This window comes from Hypanus sabinus, chromosome 1 (genome assembly GCF_030144855.1).
Source record: "Hypanus sabinus isolate sHypSab1 chromosome 1, sHypSab1.hap1, whole genome shotgun sequence".
Classification (NCBI taxonomy): Eukaryota; Metazoa; Chordata; class Chondrichthyes; order Myliobatiformes; family Dasyatidae; genus Hypanus; species Hypanus sabinus.
Genome location: NC_082706.1, coordinates 104,869,434 through 104,892,635, shown reverse-complemented (window position 1 = coordinate 104,892,635; position 23,202 = coordinate 104,869,434). Strand labels below are relative to the sequence as shown.

At 41.0% G+C, this 23,202-nt stretch overlaps 1 protein-coding gene across 1 annotated transcript in view; it reads left to right on the top strand.

Moving 5' to 3' along the window:
• Positions 1 to 23,202, top strand: part of nudcd1 (NudC domain containing 1) — a 187,273-nt gene that overhangs the window by 41,650 nt on the left and 122,421 nt on the right. Inside the window, exons 3-5 of the mRNA XM_059973385.1 lie at positions 10,105 to 10,290; positions 16,652 to 16,832; positions 22,898 to 23,086. Coding sequence (XP_059829368.1) covers positions 10,105 to 10,290; positions 16,652 to 16,832; positions 22,898 to 23,086 — 556 coding nt within the window. The remainder of the gene's footprint in view (positions 1 to 10,104; positions 10,291 to 16,651; positions 16,833 to 22,897; positions 23,087 to 23,202) is intronic.

The window sequence follows — 23,202 nt, the reverse complement described above, 5'->3', positions numbered from 1 at the left end:
GGACATGCTCGGCACAACTTTGTGGGCCCAAGGGCCTGTATTGTGCTGTAGGTTTTCTATGTTTCTGATTTTTGTTTTTTGCTTGCACCAGTGTTATCTCATATCTATTGAAGTTAAGTCCTTGTGGTTCAATCTATGCCTTTCATGAGCACAGGACATTCTGCAGATGCTGGAATTGTATGCAGTCAGTGAACGGGAGCACGAGAAGAACCAGTTTCACTTAGTCTGTGATTGGACATTAAAAAAGGCAGTGCTTCGTGGCAGGTTTTGGAGTTGGACTGAGGCTGAGAAGGAGAAGTGGCGATTTTACTTAAGATTAGGTAAATAAGATCGAAGATTATAAAAGGTAGCACTTTGTGGCAGTTTTCAGAGTTGGACTGCCCCCAATCGGTGAACAGGATTCATTAGAAAGGGTGAATAAAAATAGGCAGGGGGCAAGTGAAGCAGCCATTGTGTGAGTAGGCCAGTGTAAAGTGTGGCTTTGGCTCATCAGGCTTGGGGAGGTAAGTATCTGGTAAGTTTATTTTCTTTATACCTTGTCTGTTAATGAGAATGGCTTCAGGGGCAGTGTCAGGGATGTGTCGCATTGGGTCCATGGCATTCTAAAAGGGGAAGGTGAACAGCTGGAAGTCTTTTTATATATTGGCACCAATGACATAGGTAGGAATGGTGGGGAGGTCCTAAAGAGAGATTTTAGGGAGTTAAGTAGAAAGCTGAAAACCAGGGTTCAGGTTTCTGGATCATTGGGATCTCTTCTGGAGAAGATGTGATCTGTACAAAAGGGGTGGGTTACATTTCAACCCCAGCGAGACCAATATTCTTGAGAGCAGGTTTACTAGATCTGTTCAGGAGGGTTTAAAGTAATTTGCGGGAGAATGGAACTGGAGTGATAGGGCTGATGGTGGGGCAGTTGGTTTACAAACAGGCAGTGTGCAGTGAAACTGCTTGCAAGGACAGGCTGATGATAGGGAAAAATTGCAGTCAACAAGATAAATGGGATAAGTTGCAATATAAAAGGGGTTCAAAATTGACAAGTGTGAAGAATACAGGACTGAAGGTGCTGTATTTGAATGCATGCAATATATGAAGCAAGGTAGATGAACTTGTAGCACAGTTACAGATTGGCATGTATGATGTTGTGGGCATCACTGAATTGTGGCTAAAAGAAGATTATAGCTGGGAGCTTTAACGTCCAAGGATACATATTCTGTTGAAAGGATAGGCAGATAGGTGGGGAGGGGGATGGCTCTGTTGGTAAAAAGGTGAAATCAAATCATTAGAAGGAGATGTTATAGGACAGTAAGGTGTAGAGGTAAGAAACTGTAAGCGAAATATAGAGGCTGGACAGCAGCAAAGATGTGGTCTAGAAATTACAACAGGAGATAGAAAATGCATGTCAACAGGGCAATGTTATGCTAGACATAGAGGATTTCAATATGCAGGTAGATTGGGAAAATCAGGTTGTTGCTGGAGAGTTTCTAGAACGCCAACGAGATGGCTTTTTAGAGCAGCTGTGGTTGAGCCTACAAGGGAATCAGCTATACTGGATTGGTATTGTGCAATAAACCAGAATTGATTAGAGAGCTTGAGCTAAAGGAACCCTTGGGGAACAGTGATCATAATATGATAGAATTCACCCCTCAATTTGAGAAGGAGAAGCTAAAGTCAGATGTATCAATATTACAGTGGAGTAAAGGGAATTACAGAGGCATGAGAAAAGAGCTGGCCAAGTTGATTGGAAGGATACACTAGCAGGGATGAAGGCAGAGCAGAAATGGCTGGAGTTTCTGGGAGCATTTTGGAAGGCACAGGATAGATACATCCCAAAGAGGAAGTACTCTAAAGGCGGGATGAAACATCTGTGGCTGACAAGAGTTAAGGCCAAGGTAAAAGCCAAAGGTAGAGCAAAAATTAGTAGCAAGTTAGAGGATTGGGAAGTTTTAAAAACCAGCAGAAGGCAATTCAAAAAAAGTCATAAAGAATGAAAAGATGGAATATGAAGTTAAGCTAGCCAATAATATTCAAGATGATACCAAAAGTATCTTCAGATATATAAAGTCTAAAAGAGAGGCATAAGTGGAGATGGGACCATTGGAAAATGATGCTGGAGAAGTAGTATTGGGGGCAAGGAACTGGAGGACAAACTGAATAAATATTTTGCATTTGTCTTCTTTGGAAGACACTAGCAGTATGCCAGACATCGAAGAGTGTCGGGGGGGAGGAGTGAGTGAATTTGCCATTGCTAGGGAGAAGGTGCTTGGATAACCGAAAGGTCTGAGGTAGTTAAGGCATCTGATTCAGATGGTCTACACCCCAGGTTCTGAATGCGGTGGCTGAAAAGATTGTGGAGGCATGAGTAATAATCTTTCATAAATCAATGGATTCTGGCATGGTTCCAGAGGACTGCAAAATTGTAAATCTCATTCCACTCTTCAAGAAGGGATAGAGGCAGAAGAAAGCAAAGCATAGGGCATGTTATTTCTTCAAAGAATTCCAGCAGTGGTTGGGAAGATGTTGGAGTCAATGGTTAAGGATGTGGTTTTGGGCTATTTGGAGACACATGATAAAATAGTCATCATGATTTCCTTCAGGGAAAATCTTGGTACACAAATCTGTTGGAATTATTTGAAGAAATAACAAGCTGGATAGACGGTGGAAAATTGGTGGATTTTCAGAAGGCTTTTGACAAGGTGCCATAAATGAGCATTCAATATGAGATGACAAGAATATGAAAGCAAGGATGTAATGTTGAGGCTTTATAAAGCACTGGTGAGGCCTCACTTGGATTATTGTGAGCAGTTTAGGGCCTCTTATCTAAGAAAAGGATGTGCTGATATTGGAGGAGGTTCAGAGGAGGCTCACGACAATTGTTCTGGCATTGAAAGACTTATCATGTGGATCATTCATGGCTCTGAGTCTGTATTCTCTGGAATTCAGAAGAATGAGCGAGTGGTCTCATAGAAACCTATCAAATGTTGAAAGGCCTCAATGGAGAGGATCTTTCCTATGGTCAGAAAGTCTATGACCAGAGGACAGAGCCTCAGAATAAATGTCCATTAAGAATGGAGATGAGAAGAGGAATTTCGTTAGCCAGAGTATGGTGAATCTGTGGAATTTGTTGCCACAGGCTCCTATGGAGGTCAAGTCATTGGGTATATTTAAGGTAGAGGTTGATAGATTCTTGATTAGTCAGGGCACGAAGGGAAATGGAAAGAAGACAGGCGATTGGGGCTGAGATGGAAATGGATCAGCCTTGATGAATTGGCAGAGCAGACTTGATGGGCCAAATGGTGCAATTCTGCTTGAAGAATTTGTCAGGCTTTAGGCAGCGTCTATGGATGTTTCAGACCATAACCCCATTTCAGGACTGGAAAGGAAGGGGGAAGATACTATAATAAAAAGTTAGGGGGAGAGGATAGAAGATAGCTAGAAGGTGATAGTGAAGGCAGGTGGGTGGAAACGGTGAAGAGCTTGAGAGGAATTAATCTGAAAAAAGAGGAGAGTGAATGTAGGAGAAAGAAAAGGGGGAGGGAACCCAGGAGAGATAATCAGCTGGTGAGAAGAGGTGAAAGACCAAAGTGGGGAATAGAAGAAGAGGAGAAAGGGAGGGGGATGTTTTTTAACTGGAAAAATAAATCAATATTTATGTCATCTGTTTGGAGAATCAGAGTCCGGTTTAATTATCACCGGCATATATTGTGAAATTTGTTGCCTTTGCGATAGCAGTATAACACAATACATAATAACAGAGAAAAAAAATCTGTGAATTACATTAAATATACATGTATTAAATAGTTAAATAAGTAATACAAAAATTGAAATTAAAAAGTCATGAGCTAAAGTTCATGGGTTCAATGTCCATTCAGAACTTGAATGGGAAGAGGGGAAGAAACTGTCCTGAATTGTTAAGTGTGTGCCTTCAAACTTATGTACCTCCCTCCTGATGGTAATAATGAGAACAAAGCATGATGAGGATTGTTAATGATGAAGGTCACTTTTTTTGAGGCATCACCCCTTGAAGATGTCCTGGATACTATAGAGGCTGGTGTTCAAGGTGGAGCTGACAAGTTTACAACACTCGGCAGCTTACTTTGATCCTGAGCAGTAGATCCTCCCCTTCAGCCAGTTAGAATGTTCTTCACGATACATCTGTAGAAAATTTCAATTGTTTTTGGTAGCATACAAATCTTTTCAAACTCCTAATAAAATATAGCACAATGCTCAATGAGGTCTGGTGTGTATTCCCTCGACTTACCCTATCTGAAGTCCACAATCAGTTCTTTGCTCTTACTGATGTTGAGTGCAAGGTTGTTGCTGCAATAGCAGTCATATTGATGATGTATCTCGCTCCTGTATGCTCTCTCATCAGCATTTAAAATTCTGCCAACAATGGTTGTATCATCAGCAAATTTATAGATGACATTTATGGCTACCCACATGGAATATAAGGTATTGCTCTTCCACCCTGTGACATAAGAGGAGGCCATGGAATGACCTGTCAGAATGGGAATGGGAATCAGAATTAAAATGTTTGACCACTGAGAAGTTTTGAGAGGGAGCTGAGGCACTCAACAAAGTGATCCCCCATTCTGTTTCAGGTCTCACTAATACAGAGGAGGCAGCATCGAGAGCACTGGACATGATACCCCATCCCAACAGATTTGCAGGTGAAGTCTCACCTGGAAAAGCTGACTGGAGCCCTGGTTGGACATGAGGGAGGAGATGAATGGCAGGTGTAGCACTTTGGCTGCCTGCAGGGAGAAGTGGGGAGGGACAAATGGACAATGGAGTTACAGAGGGACTGATCTCCGTAGAAAGCGGAGGGGCAAGGTAAAGATAGGTCTGGTGGTAGGAACCCTTTGGAGATGGCAGAAGTTGTGGAAAACTTTCATTTTCCTTTTTTAATCCTATTTGTTTCTCCAGATCTATATTCTGCTTTCTGTGGAAAAGTTAAACCTGATTTATAGTTGCTACTTTAGGCTGCTTGCTTTACATTTTGCATGTCTCTGTGATGGTATGTCAGACTAATTGGTTGAAGGGTCCTACCCTGCTTAGAGATGCCACAGATATCCTGCAGATGTGTCACAGATATCCTGCAGATGTGCCTTCCTGGATGGTGTAGATCAGGGGTCAGCAACCTTTACCACTGAAAGAGCCACTTGGACCCGTTTCCCACAGAAAATAAAACACTGGGAGCCGCAAAACCCATTTGACATTTAAAATGAAATAACACTGCATACAACGTTTTTTTTGCCTTTATGCTATGTATAAACAAACTATAATGTGTTGCATTTATGAAATTGATGAACTCCTGCAGAGAAAACGAAATTACATTTCTGCATGCAACAAAAACATTTTGAACTCCGAAAAAAAGACGTTGGGTTGAAGGTTACTTTTAAGTAAAATACTCAATGTCTATTTGAGTCCTTCTTGTATTTATGAAAAACGCCGAACTTAAATTTTCCGCCAGCAGCAAACCAAAAATAACGTCAGCCAGCTGTCAACCTGAAAAATAAAAGGACTATTTCAATGAACAACGAAAAAATATGAATATACGTAAAACAATAGGCAATTAAAATATTTATCATACTTGGTTAATTGGATTTCTGCTCCTGGACCTCAGCGCACAGCGTCTGCACATCAGGGCTGTATGACGTCACCTTCATCTTTACACAGGATCGCAAGCTGTCATCTGTGAGGCGTGCGCGATGTTTGTTTTTAATAAAGTTCATGTTGGAGAACACCTGCTCACATACATATGTGGATCCAAAGATCGACAGGACTCCAAGCGCATACTTTTTAATGTTTACATAAATGTCGGGGAAAGCATTCTATGTTTCGAACACAAGTTTGTCCAGTTGGAGGAGGTTTTCAATATCACTCCTTTTGTGATTCTGAGCAAGAACGGCCTTCTGACGGGCAACATCTTCAAGGTCTGCTGTCAAGCGTCTAAACTTGGACACCCATATGTCTTCGTCGGCTATGTCGGCCAGTTCCATCTCAAGATCAGGTTTACTCACACCTGCCAATGCAGTCGTATTCAGTAGAGATGAATCGATGCTTAGGGGAGTGACCGGGAAGGATAATGTGTTTTTTTTTTCCTCTCTGAACTCACAGAAGCGTTTCCCAAACGATGTTTGCATTGCGATAATTGCAGAATGTAAATACTCCGAATTTATCATGTCGTGACCTTGTTTGAACTCTCTCAAATTGGGGAAGTGAGACAAAGTGCCTTTCTGTCAATCTCTGGAAAGCACTGTCAACTTGCGCTCGAATGCCAAAACATCCTCCATCATGTGCAGGGCTGTGCGTCCTTTCCCCTGAAGAGCTGTGTTCAGCGTGTTCAGGTGCGCTGTCATGTCTACCATGAAGTGTAGCTTTTGCAGCCACTCTGGCTGTTCCAGCTCAGGAAAGTTGAGCCCTTTGCTGCCCAGGAAAGTTTTCACTTCTTCCAGACACGCGACAAAGCATTTCAGCACCTCCCCCCTGGACAACCATCAGACTTTGTTGTGCAGCAGGAGATCAGAATATGCAATTTCCAGCTCGTCCAGTAACAAACGGAATTGACGGTGATTTAAACTTTTTGCCATTATTTTATTGACAATCTGAATGACAACATCCATTACTTCTGTGCATTCCGGAGGAAATGTTTGAGCGCACAGTGCCTCTTGGTGCAAGATGCAGTGAAAAGTCAGCAGCTTTCTGTCCAGCGACTTCTGCAGTAAAGCCACAATTCCCTTGTGCGTTCCCGTCATATTCGGTGCCCCCATCAGTAGCTACTGACACCAGATGGGTGGTCTTTATTCCTTTGGCTCTTAAACAATTCAAGACAGCCTCACAGATGTCCTCCCCCCGTGTTTGGTCTTTTAGAGGTATCAACTCAATCAGTTCTTCCTGTGGCCCGGCAGAGTTTACATACCGGCAGAACAACGCTATTTGTTCAATATCACCTTTGTCTTTAGACTCGTCACAGGCAATCGAGTAGGCCACAGCTGAATTGATGTCTTTAATTTGCTGTCTTGTGATGTCTTCTGCCATTTTTATGGTTCTGTCTTTGACAGTCTTTGCAGAGAGGGGCATATCCCCGATTTTCTGCACAATTTCACTCTTGTTTTTAAAGTCCGTGAATAGATGTTCTGAAATCTTAATGAAAGATTCTTTTATATATTCACCATCTGTAAACTGCTTCCCGTGCCTGACTATTTCCTGAGCGGCAATATAACTGGCGTATGTCGTTGATTTTCCAGACTTCATCCATTTCTGGAAATGATTTTTGCTCAGATCAACCTTCCGCATCAGTTCCGAAACGGCTTTTTTTCTCTCATCTCCATCCGGATATTTTTGAGCAAAGGCTGCGTGTTTATTCTGGAAATGCCTTGCGACATTTGACTTTTTGTTGTTTGCTAGTTTCTCATTGCATATTAAGCATACCGGTAAACCAGTCTCGTCAACAGTGAAAGCAAATGAATCTGTCCACGTATCATTAAACGTTCTGTTTTCTTCAGTCACTTTTCTTTTTTTAGAATTCTCCATAGTTGGCTTACCTTGGATCGAAAAATTAAAGAAATCGCGCACTGGCGGGTGTCAGGTATTGGCAGTGGTGACGTATATTAATAGCGATAAAAACACGTTGTAGCGGTGTGCTCACACAGTCAGTAAACTGCAGTCGAATAACTTTATTCGAACTAAACAGCCTTGCTTTTAAGCCTCCCTCAACCCAGCCCCCATGGACGCAGATGCTGCAAAAGACGCGTACTCACAAACCCCCGTAGGCTATCTCCCTTAGCCGGAATGCTGGCTAATTGTGAGGAAATGTGTCGCCACACTTAGATTGTACAAGATCACCATAATCTTCAAATTTAGAATTACATTTCAAAAGCTAACAAACTAACATAAAATACATTTTAATTAAATACTGACCAATTATTTCCCAAAGCCACAGGGAGCCGCAGCACAGAGGTGAAAGAGCCACAAATGGCTCGGGAGCCGCAGGTTGCCGACCCCCGGTGTAGATAGTGCAGGAATTCATTCTTAAGTCTTTTAAAACATTGGCCAGCTCTGAGCAAGTCTGTCTTTTCCTTGTATGCAAATTCTGGCCAATGTAAATAGTGGAGAGGGTTACATCTTTGGTTGTAGCTGAGTAGGCTGATTCATTGGAGAAATACCTGATTGCTCATTGTTCATTCCTGTTCTGTAAATTAAAGGAGCTGGCAGACATAGCCAGCACAACTGTTTTGTTTATTTTAAAGCATCCACAAGTTGCTGTAATTATTCTTTCATGAATTCCTTTGTTCACTGCTTGTTGTTTCTTCAGATTCCCTTGAGGGATTTTGCAATGCTGTACTGCCACTATTGATCTCTTTTCCAAAAGTAGGGAGCAGCTACTCGATTTGTTTTGCTTGAGATGTTTTGGTGCATTTTTGTTTTGGGAACAGTGAGTCAGTAACTAGACTGTGTAAGCTCAAAGCAGCAGCTAATTTACTAGATCTAAAGGCAGTGTTACTGCAGTTCTTTCATATTGAGAGTTGAATATATTAATGATGCTGGGCTCACCAGTATTTAGTTTATGGGGCAGTAACAGGATGATTCTAGTATCATTTGTATAATAGTACAAATGGGGAGAGTGGTGGAGCCCTGCATGCTTGACTATGTGTACAGAATTCTCAGGTCATCATCTGTCTTGCAACATGTTTGATTTTGGCTTGGAAGGAAATCCATAGATTTTTTATATGGAGCCACAAATCATTAACACAAGAGATTCTGCAGATGCTGGAAATCCAGAGTAACATGCATAAAATACTGGAGGAACTCAGCAGGTCAGGCAGCAAATGTCTTGGCCTGAAATGTCTCCTGTTTATTCTTTTCCATTGATGCTACCTGACCTGCTGGAGTTCATCCAGCATTTTCTGTGTTACATAGAGCTACATGCCACTTTGGTGTCAAAGGCAGTCACTTTTAATCTTAGTCCAAGTATGGACAAAAGTATATAATTAGATCACACGAGTAGTCCAGCCAAAGCCCAAACTTGAGCATTAATGTAAGTAGTAAGTGCCACTTGACAACACTATCCATCACTGATGATTGAGAGTGAAGGAATGGGCTTCAGAGCATCCATCATCAGTATAATCAATTTTTGTCTTGTTGAATATACCCTAGACAAAGATTTTAAAAATTCTTAGGTACTTCAGGAATGTGGATGTACTTTAGATTTGTGGTTTCATGAAATAACTGACTTTTTCATTGCCTTTGTATATGTAATAACTGAAATGACTCATTTTGTTTTTAGTAATTTCTTCATGTTCGCATAATTTCCCTATCAAAAGAGTGGATGGACCATTTGTTAGAATTTCTCTAATTAACTAGCAATGTTTGCCTGAGAAGCCAATTTACTGTGCACATATGAACTGCTGGCTTCCACAGGACTATAAACCTGACTGCTGTTCTGGGAATTGGCATTACAGATTTTCAGAAGTGTTCTTACCATTCAACAACTAATAAACTGCCATTAATAACAGTTACAATATGCACAATCCTCTATGTTTTATGGATTATGTTTACACAAGGGCTGCTGTCTATTCTGGGCATGTTGTAGTTTTGAGGCTCATTTTAGATCTGGATGGAATGAACGTGAGAAGAGAATATCCCCTTAACTTACCAGCTTCTTGGTGATTATTCTTCTATTTCTTGGTATTCCTAAACCAAGCCAGAAATGGTTCACAACCAGCATTTTGCCAATTGCACAAAATTATACCTATAAGAAGTTTCTATCACAGGGTCCATTCTTGCCTTGTATTAATAGCAATTGATTGCTATGTTAAGTCAGCTACTCTATTATTGTATGTGACTGAATGGTAGATGACAAGCCAGCTGGACCATGGTCTATTTTTCTTGAATAATGTTATTGTATGATTTATAAGCTCTCGAAGTCGAGTATTAAGTTACTGCCTTTAGTGTTTTATATTTGCTTGATTGTAGCTGATACTGTATATGACGCAAGATATATGCCTTTTACGCGTGCGCGTGTGTGTGTGTTCTAAAGTTTCTAATTTCCTGACTAAAACTTCACTGATCACTTGACTTCTAAAAATGTGTTTATGTTCAAAGGATACAGCAATTAGCAAGCCCAGGGAGGTGTTCCGGCTCTCAGCAGAAATTAAATCATGTGATACCTTGGTCTGTGCTTCAATGCATTTTACATCACCTACATGGGCGGCCTTGTCAGATGGAACAGGAAGGCTGTACCTTCTCAAAACAAACAATCGTGGACCAAATAACACTGACAAATGGGAGGTGAGCAAAGTTTATTTAATCTGGTGACCTATGAATGTTCATACATTTTTGCCAGTTTGCATTACTGTTTGACATTTGTTTCTAAAGGTGGTGTAGCATTCTCTTGGAGAGGTTGTGGAAGGTGTGTATGAATAGTTACCCTTCCATTTCTTAAAAAGCATCTGTGGACTGTGGAAACCTCTTCAAATACCCTGAGGTAGATTTTCTGTGGCATCTCCCTCCATAACAAGGCTGAGGTATCAAATTATGTCATTTCAACAGACTTCCAAATGTACAATTGATACTTCCATGAGCTCTTCTTCACTGAAAAAGGTCGAAATTGACTTTGCAAAGACAAGTTATGCAAGTTACATATTTTAATGACGGAGGCATATCCTGGGCCACTCTCCAAGTGGTTTATTCTTTGTGTGCTGTGGTATTCCTGTTGCAATGGTCAAAAACAAGACCAGGTTGTGCATGAAGAGCTTTTTAGAGTAGTTCATCACTCATACAATGGTATGAACTGCTAACAGTAAAAAAACCTGAAAAGTTAACTGCACTTTTCCCTCATATGCATCCTGTCCTTCTGAATATTTCTGGCATTTTCTGTTTTTATTTTTTAATGTGCTTGCTGGTTTGATAACTTAACCCTTGCTTTACACAGTCCCTGTAATTCACTTTGCTCTCCTATTCTTACCCAAGTGCATCATGTTTCTACTTTACTAGGGCGACTTCACTTTAATAATGTCATCATCAGCAAAATGCATTAGGAGCTCTGGAGATTTGAAAGACACCGTATTAATCGAAACTGTTGGCTTTTTATTTCGCCTGAAAATTCTGCATTAAATATTTGTCTGAATCTCTTTTGAAAATTACTGCTGAATCAGCTGCCACCATAAAAGGTAGCTTGCATAAAGGTTACATTTTGCGAAGATTTCATTCTGTTGCGATAGTAGCACATTAGTTACTGTGTATAGTCTGAAGAAATCTTTGCATGAGGAAGTTGTGGCTTGTGTGATTTAAAAATTTAACTTTTGAAGTTGGTGAAAGTACATATTACAAATTCTTTAAAAGTGTAGCAAACGTGTACATTACATTTCATGTGTTTTCCTATGCCTTGTTTTTCTGTGGTTTCACTTTGTGCTGTTTTAGAATCTGTATCTTTATAACACCTTTATATTATTTATTTTCATATTGGATTATTTTGTACCTTGGGAGGCTTGCTGGATCAAAATGAAACTATGAACAGATATCTAAAAGTTACTGTGGAACAACTTCATTCTTGAGCATAGAACTCAGAGTAGTACAGCACAGTACAGTTCCTTTGGCCCACCTTTTAACCCACTTCAGCATTCTAACCCTTTCCTCCCATAGGCCTTCGATTTTTCTTTCATCCACATCTAAGAGTTTCTTAAAACTCCCCAATGTATCTGCCTTTACCACACCCCCGGTAGTGTGTTCAGTACACTTGCCACTCTATGGTTAAAAAAAACACTCACCTCTTCCTTATATCTTTCCTCCAATTACCTTAAAAGTAGTTCCTCTTGTATTAGCCGTTGCCAATCTGGGACAAATGCGTTGACTGTCCACTCTTGTATATGCCTCTTCCACCCAGTGGCCACTTTATTAGGTACACCTGCACACCTGCTCGTTAATGCAAGTTTCTAATCTGCTAATTATGTGGTAGCAACTCATTGCATGAAAGCATGCAAACATGGTCAAGAGATTTACTTGTTGTTCAGACCAAAGTTCAAAGTAAATTTTATTTTCAAAGTACATATATGTCACCATGTACAACCCTGAAAATCATTTTTTGTGGGCACACTCAAATATATAGAATAGTAACTATAACAGGATCAATGAAAGACCAACTAGTGCATTCAACCAGACTGCAGAAGACAACAAACTGTACAAATGCAAATTTAAATATCAATAAGTAATGAGAACATGAGCTGAAGATCCTTGATAGTGAGTCCATTGGTTATGGGAACATTTCAATATTGGGGTGAGTGAAGATAATCCTGTTTTGTACAAGAGCTTGATGGTTGAGGGGTAGTAACTGTTCTTGAACCTGGTAGTGCAAGTGTTGAGGATCTTATACCTTCTACCTGATGCAGCAGCGAGAAGAGAGCATGACCTTGGTGGTGGGTATCCCTAATGATGGATGCTGCATTCCTCTGATAGCACTTCATTCAATTCAAGTTTAATTATCATTCAGAGATACATGAATACAGCAAAACTAGACAGTGTTACAATGGGGTTAAGGTGCTAAAACACATTACAGACTGTCACACACAAGAACATATTCTGTGAAGAGTCCTGATGCAACCTCCCCGCCCCCCCAAAGTCCTCTCACATACATCAATAAACCTATACAGAATATCAATAAAATACAATGATGCAGAATATACATAAATATAGCCTGGACCCTCCAGCCCACCGATATCATCTGTCGAACTGACCTGACGCCTGCTAGGCAACACCGCGGCTTTGAGGCCCAGTCCTTTCATATACAAGTGTATATATGGAATATTAGTAAAAGTACTAATATGCGCAGAATATACATGTGTATAGACCAGTCCTTCTAGCCCATCAAGATCATCATCTGATGCCTGCTGGGTGATACCACAGCTTAGGGGTTCGGTCTTCACATATATAGGCACATACACAGAATATTTGTAAAAACACAACAAGACAAATAAATATGTATGTAGTCCAGATCCCTCAGTTCAAGTGAAATCTTCAGTTGACCACAACTGTGCTGTGCTGCCCCTGGTAAAGCACAATGGCTTGGATGTCTCTAACCTCCCACCATCACCCTGGTGGCTGAAAAGTAAGAGCCACCACAGCTTGAGGCCTGAGTCCATTGAGTGCCACCAATGCCTTCCTGCTACCTTCTGCTGAGGGAAACCCTGTAAGGGCAGTGTCAAACAATTCTGGCGCTGTGTCACACCGCCCCCAGTGAAGCGCAACAGCTTCTTCCCCTCACTCCTGAGGCTACAAACAGGCGAGACCCTGGCTTCAGGCCTAGTCATTGCTATGACCAAGGCCAGGGACCTTCCCGCCATCTGCCCCTGCTCTTATCTAATAAGTCACGGAATCAAACTTGTGGCATACTAGATTAATAATGTCCAAAGGGGTCTTGCAATCACAAGAAAAGCGACCACTCACTATTTGACTGTAAGCCTCCATCGACTTAGGCAGCAGCACGTTGCGCAACTCCTTCATTATCTCTGCCAGCAAGCAACTCGCTGATGGTGCAGACCTGCGGTACTTTTAAGTTCTTAATATACAGTGAGATCTTACAATCATTAGAAGGACATTTAAGAAGAACGATAGCACCTTCTGCTGACCTCGTAGAAGCCACTGAGACCAGTCATGCGCCATGTAGATGTGCTCAATGGTTGGGAAGTCTTTACCCAAGATGTACTGGGCCAATTCCATGACTTTTTGTAGGATTTTCCATTCAAGAGCATTGGTGTTATACAGAATCTCTGCAAATTCTAAAGAAAAAGGGTCAATGCCGTGCCTTCTTTGCTATTGCATTAATGTGCTGGACCCAGGACAGGTCCTCTGAAATAGTAATGCCTAGAATCTTAAGTTGCTAGCCCTCTCTGCCTCTGATCCTCTGAGGAATGGCTTATGGAGCTCTGGTTTCCCTATCTTGAAGTCAATAATCAGTTCCTTGGTCTTGCTGACATTGAATAAGAGGTTGTTGTTATGACACCACTCAGACTGATTTTCAATCACCCTCCTGTATGCGGACTCATTACCATTTTTGATGTGACCCATGACAGAGGTGTCATCATCATACTTGAATATGACATTGGAACTGTGGATCAGTGCCCACAGTCATAAGTGTAAACTAATGAACAGATGGCTGAATACACAGCCTTGTGGTGCACCTGTGCTGATGGAGATCATGGTGGAGATGTTGCCAATTGAACTGACTGGAGTCAACAAGTGAAGAAATCCAGGATCCAATTTCACAAGAAGGCATTGAGGTCATGGTCTTGGAGCTTATTGATTAGTTTTGAGGGAATGATGGTATTGTATGCTGACCTAAAGTTGATATAGAGCATCCTGATCTATGCATCTTTGCTGTCCAGTTGTTCCAGAATTGTGAAGAGCCAATGAGATGGCATGTCGGCTTCAGAGACTGAAATTAGAGGATCAACCAGAGATGTGAGAATTGCAATGGCTCCTCCATGTTCTGACGATCAAAGTGAGCATAGAAGGCATTGAGCTCACCTGGAAGCAAAGCCCTGATGTCTCCCATGTCTCTTGATTTAACTTTATAAGTAAGAGGTGATAGCATTCAAGCCCTACCACAATTGTTGAGCATATCTTGTTGATTCAAGTTTGGTATGGAATTCCCACTTCACCCGTGAGATGGGTTTTTCAGAGATTGTACATTGTCCTCTTTTAACTTTCTCGGTTGCCTCTGATCTGGCCCTCAGCAGATTTTGGATTTCATGTTTCATCCAGGGCTTCTAATTGGGGAAGACTCTGAATAACTTAATGGGAACGCACTCATCCACAACTGTTGTACAGTGAAAGGTGTATTCATATATATCTCTAGATGAGTGCTTGGACACGCCCCAGTTAACTGACTGAAAGCAGTCCTGAAACAGCTCCTCTGCCTTCTGCAGCCACCTCTTTGTTGTTCTAATCTCTTTAGCTTCTACCTTTATGCAGTTAGAAGGACAGTCAAGTGATCTGATTAACCAAAATGCAGTCTGGGTAAGGAACGGTAAGCATTCCTTATCTTTGTATAACAGTGGTCTGTTATGTTGGGACTTTGCTGCTACAGGTTATATATTCGCGGTAATTGGGCAGTGTTTTCTTCAAGCAAGCCTGATTGAAATCTCTGACTATGACTTGAAATGCATTGAGATGGGCTGTTTCTTGTTTCTGTAAACTGCAGTAAGAATTATGGATGAGAATTCCTTTGGTAAATAGAACTGATGGCATTTGATCGTTTGGTGTTCAAGGTTGGGGGAACAGGTATTTAACAAAGCTGCCATGTTGGAACACCAATAAGAGCTCATCATAAAACACACACTTTTTGCCTTTCACAAATCAGAAATTTGGTCCATTCTGTGAATTGAGAATCCTTCTGGTTTGACTGCTGAGTCTGGCATGCCCAGACAAAGCCACATTTCAATAAAGCATTCAATGAAACAGGCTCTCAGTTCTCTTTGATACAGCAGTCTTACCCTCGGTTCCTCAATTTTGTTCTTCACTGACTGCACATTTGCCAACAAGGTGCTGGATAGAGGAGGCCTCACCCATCTGCGTTTCAGCATGGCTTGGGGGGCTATCTTGTATACTAGTATGAAGAAGAAATGTGATCTAAGTGACGCTGACCATGGAATGATTGTTGATGCTAGCTGGGGTGGTTTGAGTATCCCAACACATCACAGCATATCAAATCTTGAAGTGGATGGGCTACAGCAGCAGAAGTCCATGAACATACACTCAGAGGCCATATTATTAGGTACAGGAGGTACTAATAAAGTGGCCACTGAGTGTACAATCTTATACACGCCTCCTCTCATCCTCATTCACACCAAAGAGAAAAACCTTTGTTCACTCAACTTCTCCTCATAAGAAATGTTCTCGAATCCAGGCAGCATCTGGTTTATCTCCTCTGTGCTCTCTCTAAATCCTTCCAGAACTGAACACAATATTCTAAGTGTGGTCTAACCAGAGTTTTGTAGAGCTGCAACAGTACCTTGCAGCTCTTGGACTCTGTCCCCCAACTAATGATGACCTAACCATCCTATTAACTTGTACAGCAACTTTGAAGGGTCTGTGTACTTGGACCCCAAGATCCCTCCCTTCCACACTGCCAGGAATCCTGCCGTTACCTTTGTACTCTGCCATCAAGCTCGATCTTCCAAAGTGTTTCACATCATACTTTTCTGAATAGAACTCCATCTGTCACTTCTCAACACAGCTTCTATCAATGTCCCATTGTAACCTATGACAATCTTTACACTATCAACGATACCACCAACCCACCAACCTTCATGTCATCTACAAACCTATTGACCCACCTTTCCATTTCCTCATCCAAGTCATTTATACAATCATAACGAGCAGGGGCCCATAATGGATCCTTGCCTACCACTAGTCACGGACCTCCGGACAGAATTCTCTCCATCTTCCTCCACCCTCTGTCTCCTTTGGGCAAGCCAGTTTAGAACACATGCAGTCAATTTTCCATGGATCCCATGCCTCTGAATGAAAGGGGAACACAAAGGTCGTGGCCAAAGGTGCAGCAATCTCTTCCTTAACAAATCAGTAGTTTTGTACTTTGGTGTTGCATCTTTTTGAGGGTGTTCAATTCTAATCTAATTATCTTTTTCTCTTACAGATAATGTTCCAACAAGAACTGGGAGAACCCTTTGTGATAATTCATAGTCATTCATTTCTAAAAGACAACACAAACATAATAGATCTTGTTTTACTCAAGACAGAGAAAGATGAATCTAATGGCAAGGGAAGTGGATTTCTTTCAGCAATTGATTGGCTAACTATTACTTGTGAAAATAATGGTGAGTTATAACTAGTACAGTAAATTGCTAGTTTTTGTGGAGATTATCTTAGAGCATGTCACTGAATACATATCTTAAAAACAATATTGAGTGGAGTGAATGAAGGTTGGGAAAGAACAATAAAGCACAGTGCAATGTTAGGACTTCACGTCCTGGAGCTCTTCCTCACTGCTGTGAAAAATGATTGGTATATATTGCAAAACATTAGGGAATAAAATGATGGAATTCCAGACATTCATGGTTTACATTGATAGTTCTATATACAATTTGTATTGAACTTTAGAAATTTGAATTTGTACTTGACAAATTTGGTGTCATGTTATAGATAACATATAAAAGAGCTTATTGGAAATAATACATTCTTGCAATTAATTTCGGATCAGACAGGTTTGATGAGCAGGTGCATTAAGCTCAGGATCAAAACAGGAGTTATTAGGCAGTATAGTCTGAAACCATTGATTAGATCAGTACCTTCTGTTGTCTCAGGGCACGTTATTTAATCAAATTGGCATGTTGTGTTGGATTTATTTAATTTTCCAATGAAGAAAAAAAAATGTTTTGCATTGCAATGTACTGCTACTACAAAACAACAAATTTCACAACATATGCTAGTGATGTTAAACATGAAACATATTAATGTTGTGAAATTTGTTGTTTTGTGGCAGAAGTACATTGCAATACAAGGAATTCTTTTAATTTAGTGATACAGTGTGAAGTAGGCTCTCTCGGTCCATTGACTTGCACTGCCCTAGCAGTCCCACAACCCAATTAACCTTAATCTAATCATGGGACAATTTACAATGACCAATTAACCTATCCGGTGCATCTTTGTACTGTGGGAGGAAACCAAAGCACTTGAGATAAACCCACTCGTTCCATTGGGGGTGGTGGGGGGTGGTGTATAGACACTCCTTATAGAACAGTGCTGGAAATGAACTCCGAACTCTGGAGCACCCCCAAGCTGTAATAGCGTTGTGCTAACCACTATACCACCATGGCACCCAGAAATATATGAATTTACAATAAGTATATATGAGAAAAGAAAATTTAATTAAATAAGTAGTGCAAAAAGAGAGGAAAATAATACTGAGGTAGTGTTCATGGGTTCATTGACCATTCAGAAATCTGATGACGGAAGGGAAGAAGCTGTTCCTGAAATGTTGCGTGTGTGTCTTTAGGCTCCTGGCCACCTCCTTTGAAGTAGCAATGAGAAGAGGGCATGTCCTTGTTGATGGGGGTCCTACAAGATGGATGCCACCCTTTTGAGGCATCACCTTTTGAAGGTGTCCTCTGCTAGCGACGCCAATGCCCATGATGATGGCTGAGTTTACAACTTTTTGCATCTTTCTGATCCTGTACAGTGGCCCCTCCATACCAGGTGGTGATGCTCTCCACAGTACTAATGTAGAAATTTGCAACTGTCTTTGGTGACATGCCAATTCTCCTCAAACTCTTAATAAAATATAGCCGCTGTTCTGCTTTCTTTGTAATTGCATCAACAAGTTGGGCCCAGGATGGATCGTCAGGGATGTTGATACCCAGGAACTTGAAAATGCTCACCTTTTCCACTTCTGATCCCTTGATGAGGACTGTTGGGTGTTCCATCATCTTCCCCTTTCTGAAGTCCACAATCAATTCCCTTGTCTTACTGATGATGACTGCAAGGTTGTTACTTTAGCACCACTCAACCAACTATCTTGCTCCTGTATACCACCTTATCACCATCTGAAATTCACTGATAATTGTTGTATCGTTGGCAAATTTATAGATAGAATTTTTAGCTGTGCCTAGCCACACAATTGTGGATGTAGTGAGAGTAGAGCAGTGGGCTAAATGCACATCCTTGAGGTGCCCCAGCTTTGATTGTTGGCTAGGAAGTGATATTATTTCCCATTCACATAGACTGTGGTCTCCCAGTGAGGAAATGAAGGATCCAATTGTTGAGGGAGATGCAGAAACCCACGGTTTGGAGCTTATTGATCAGAACTGAGGGTATGATTGTGTTGAATGCTGAGTTGTAGTCAATGAGCCAGTGAGATTGCATCCACTGTAAACCTATAGTTGCAGTATGCAAATTGCAGCAGGTCCAGGTGTTTGCTTAGCTAGGTGTTGATTCTAGCCATGACCAACCTCTCAAAATACTTCATCACAGTCGATGTGAGTTCCACTGAGTGATAGTCATTGAGGCTGCTCATCCTGCTCTTCTTGGGCACTGATCTTGGGTACCCTTTTGAAGCAGTTTGGAACCTGCAACTACAGCACTGAGAGATTGAAGATATCCTTGTATACTCCTCCCAGTTGGTTGGGACAGGTTTTCAGAGCCCTACCAGGTATACTATCAGAGCCTGACGCTTTGCGAGGGTTCACCCTCTTGAAGACGATCTGACATCAGCCTCCAAGACAGAGATCACGGGGTCATTAGAGGATGTAGGGACTCACGTGGGTATAGATTTATTCTTCCTTTCAAAGCATGCATAAAGGCTTTCAGGTCATCTGGGAGTCAAGGATCACAACCATTCATGATGTTAGGTTTCGCTTTGAGGGAAGTAATCAACCTGCAAACCCTACCAGAACTGATGTGCATCCATTTCTGTCCGTAACCTCAATTGAAATTGTTTTTTACCCTTAAAATAGCCTTCTGTAGGTCGTACCTGGATGACTTGTATATTTTTGGATTACTGGTCTTGAATGCCACAGATCTAGTCCTCAGCAGATTAAGAGTATCCTGGTTCCTCCACTACTTTTAGTTTGGGTACGTCTGGTACGTTCTTAAAGGCATACAGTCATCCACACAGGTCTTGATGAAGTCAGTGATAACTGGGGTGCATTCATTCAGATTCAGCGATGAATCCTTGAATATTGTCCAGACCACTACTCAAAGCATTCCTGTAGGTGCTCTTCCACCTCCTTGTTCATAACTTCTTGGTCCTCCCCACCGGTGCTGCAGTTTTCAGTCTCTGTCTATATGCTGGGATTGGAAGTACAGACAGATGATTAGAATTTCCAAAGTGTGAATGTGCGATGGCACAGTAAGCATTCTTGATTGCGATGTAACGGTTGTCAAGTGTGATTGTTGGCTCCTCTGGTTCCACAGGTAATATGTTATTAGTAGATGTTCAGAGACCCCTTTTGCAATGATAGGGAAGGGATCAGGGTGCGCACTTTTGTGCCTACTGATTAATGTTTCTACATCACAAATATCTGTTTCAGCAGATGTGAAGTGCCTGTTCATTGGGTGACATTCAAGTTGAAGGATCAGCAATAGTTTGAATTAAGTAATGGACTTTCAAGGTTGGACATTAGAGCATGATTTAAATTTAGATTAATGAGCACATTGAATAAAATTACATCAAAGCTAAGAGCAATTGAAAATTCCTTGTATGGTGAAGTATGCCAGGGTACAATTCAGTAGTGATAGGTGATTCACTTTCTAACCTTCATTTGACATAACTTGAAACGTTGTGTGGAAGATGCCATTTGGATTCTTGTGGTTGTCAGGTTGGAAGAGGTTTACAGCATATGTGAGGGGTGAGGCCGTAGCAATTTCAACACTAGGGTAAGAATTTGCATTTCAAGGATTTATTGGATCAGAAGCCAGTGCAGACTAATGTGCCCAAGACTCTGTTGAGATATTGGTTTGGTATGAAACAACTTAGTTTGGGATGGGCTTACTCTAATAGCAGCTGGAAGTGAGAAGTCTGAGCAGAAGATTCAAGATAGGTTAATATCATTTCCTGTACACAAGTATAAAGGAGTTTGAAATAATTGTTACTCTGCATCCGATGCAGCACAAAACAAACCCCAGCAAAGGTAACGACCACAATAGTAATAAAAAAACGCAAACATAAATACTTGAGATAGCTTGTATACTTGTTTGTATTTCAATAAAGTGACTGACAGGAAATAATGAAATCATGGTGGAGTTAATAGTTAGAGGTGTTTTTCAGCCTTGCTGCTTGGGGAAAGTAAGAGCATTAAAATGGCAAATTATGAACTTAAGAAAATGTATTTTGGTGTTTAAGGAAGAATAGATTCTTAGGATAAGGGGATAGGTTTATTGAGTTTAACTTATAGAAGGGGAGCACTGAAGTGCAAAATTCCAAAGGTTCTTGACGTGGTAATGGAGAGTCAGCCATTTAATATGCAATGTGGATTTTTTTCTCATGCAGTTCTAAATTTGGATTTCCCAATACCATAGAGCAGTAGGTGCTGAGTCATTAGATGTATTTGTGGTTGAGTTCCAGTTTTGGAATTTAGTAATCAGGAGCAAAATAGAATTAAAGCAATAGGCCTCCTCAGCTGTGATCTTATTGAATGGTTATTCTGGCTCAAAGGGCAATGATCTTGTTTCTTATGTTCCCATTGTGGTTTGCAAGTTATACATCTACTTTATGATGAATTTACAAAGAACTCTTCTGTGTTCTTTCTCTTCTAAAATAACAGTACTTAGTACCCTCATGATTGAGCTAGTCTTAGTGTCAGATATATTAAATTTGAATGACAAATAGTTTTTATTTATGTGCTTTAATTGAATCATTTCATAAGTGCTGAATGATGAATACTCCATAGAATTGGTCATAATTGTGCCCTATGAGAAAAACAACCCCAAGAGCTGAGCGGCTAACACTCAGGCCAGACCAAACCAACAAGGAAGAGCAGATCAAAATATTAGTTATTGAGCTGATCTTCTGGGTCATCTTCATTTTTCTGCATTATCCCATATCTCTGATTGACTGAACATTTTCAGGCCTCTTGATGAAGAACTAAAAAAGTTTGTAATCCTTTATGGGAAAAAAAGTCATCCCCTCTCAAGTCCTTTCCAGTACAGTTTCATTTTTATTACTAATATAGTTGAGTTCACCATCATTTCAGGACACCTAACTTGTGACTCCTGTGAGGAAACAGATGTCAAGCATTCAATATTCTTGCCACTTTCTCATTTTCCCACTATAATTTCTCTTGTTTATGTAACCCCCTGGGTCACCTCAGGCTCGCTCAGCTCGTTCTCGTCTAGGGGGAGCAGCCTTCGGCCCCGCCAAACTGGGTAATCAGCTGGTGTGGATGCTGTGTGATGTCCCCCCCTCGCCCAAAAGCAGACAGTACACCATAAGCGATTAAATGAGTACAACTTATAAAGGTTACTATAATTAAGTGATTAATAACGATACAGTATATATGAAGAGAAAAAATAAAGAAAAGGCGCCAAACTTATCAAAGTCCAAACCACTTCGTGCACAACCGTTGGAGCTCAATTACTAAAGTCTTCTGGCCACCATTCGATCCTCTCCGAACTCCTTGACTCGCAGCTCAGGACCCTCCGAGTGGTCAACCAAGCACATCTAGCTTCATCCCCCCTCCTCGGAGTACCTCCTGGCCTCGGACCCCCCGCTTGGGGTCCATTCCTCGCCCAGCTTACAGCATTGCGTCCTCTCTCTCAACCCCCTCGCGCCGATCTGCCCAAAAGCCCGTCAACAACCGCTTACAGACTCAGAAGAAAGAACAACATTAATCCCCATTTGGTTTACAAAGGAATACAATTCTCGTTATCAGTAAATTTTAACCCAAACAAGCTTCCAGCACTCTCTCACAACAAAGGAGCATTCCTGCTTTTAACAAAACAAAGAAGCCCTTTTGATTACATACACAGTAACAAAGAAAAAAGAAGAAACCCCCTTTACATTTATTTCTATAAGAGGCCGTTTTAATTAACTACATAAGTTTATATCATCATTTACATCTCTTACTGGTTTGCTTTTGTGTTATGCTTTCTTATGGGAGGTTCTCTTTGCCACCAATGATTCCTATCTCCCAGAATTATTGAGGAAAGAAATAGATGGGCTTCCTGTTTTTGAATGAAGTATATAATTAGTGCTAATTATCTGGGGTTATGAATGAAGAATGAGACACCCCCCCCCCACCCCACCCCCGAGTTGTAGCCGATGGAAGCAAAGTAAGTGAATATTTTGTAGAACAGTTAAGGGAGTTTTGAATTTGTAGGGAAGATGGAGTTACCTACTTGTATTCAGTGGAAAAGCAGAGAGTAATGTTTTTTTGTTCATTTGCAGAGAACAACAAATATGAAGTATCACGGCACAGAACTCTGATTGGAAGACAAGCTCCACACTATGCTGCTGTAGAGCAGGACGGAGCTGGCCTGGTGATAGCTGCTGACCAGCCTTTCAGGTTCATGCAGATTGATGGGAAGCCTGTAGAGGAAAAGGAAGTGGAGAAAACGGACACGAGTGAAAAGAAAGGTCAGCTTTCATGTTGGTGAGATTGGTTAGTTCCTTTCTTACTGTTTGAAACCAGATATGCATTATAATACTGACACTGTAATTTCTTTTTGGATCAATAAAGTATCTATCTACCT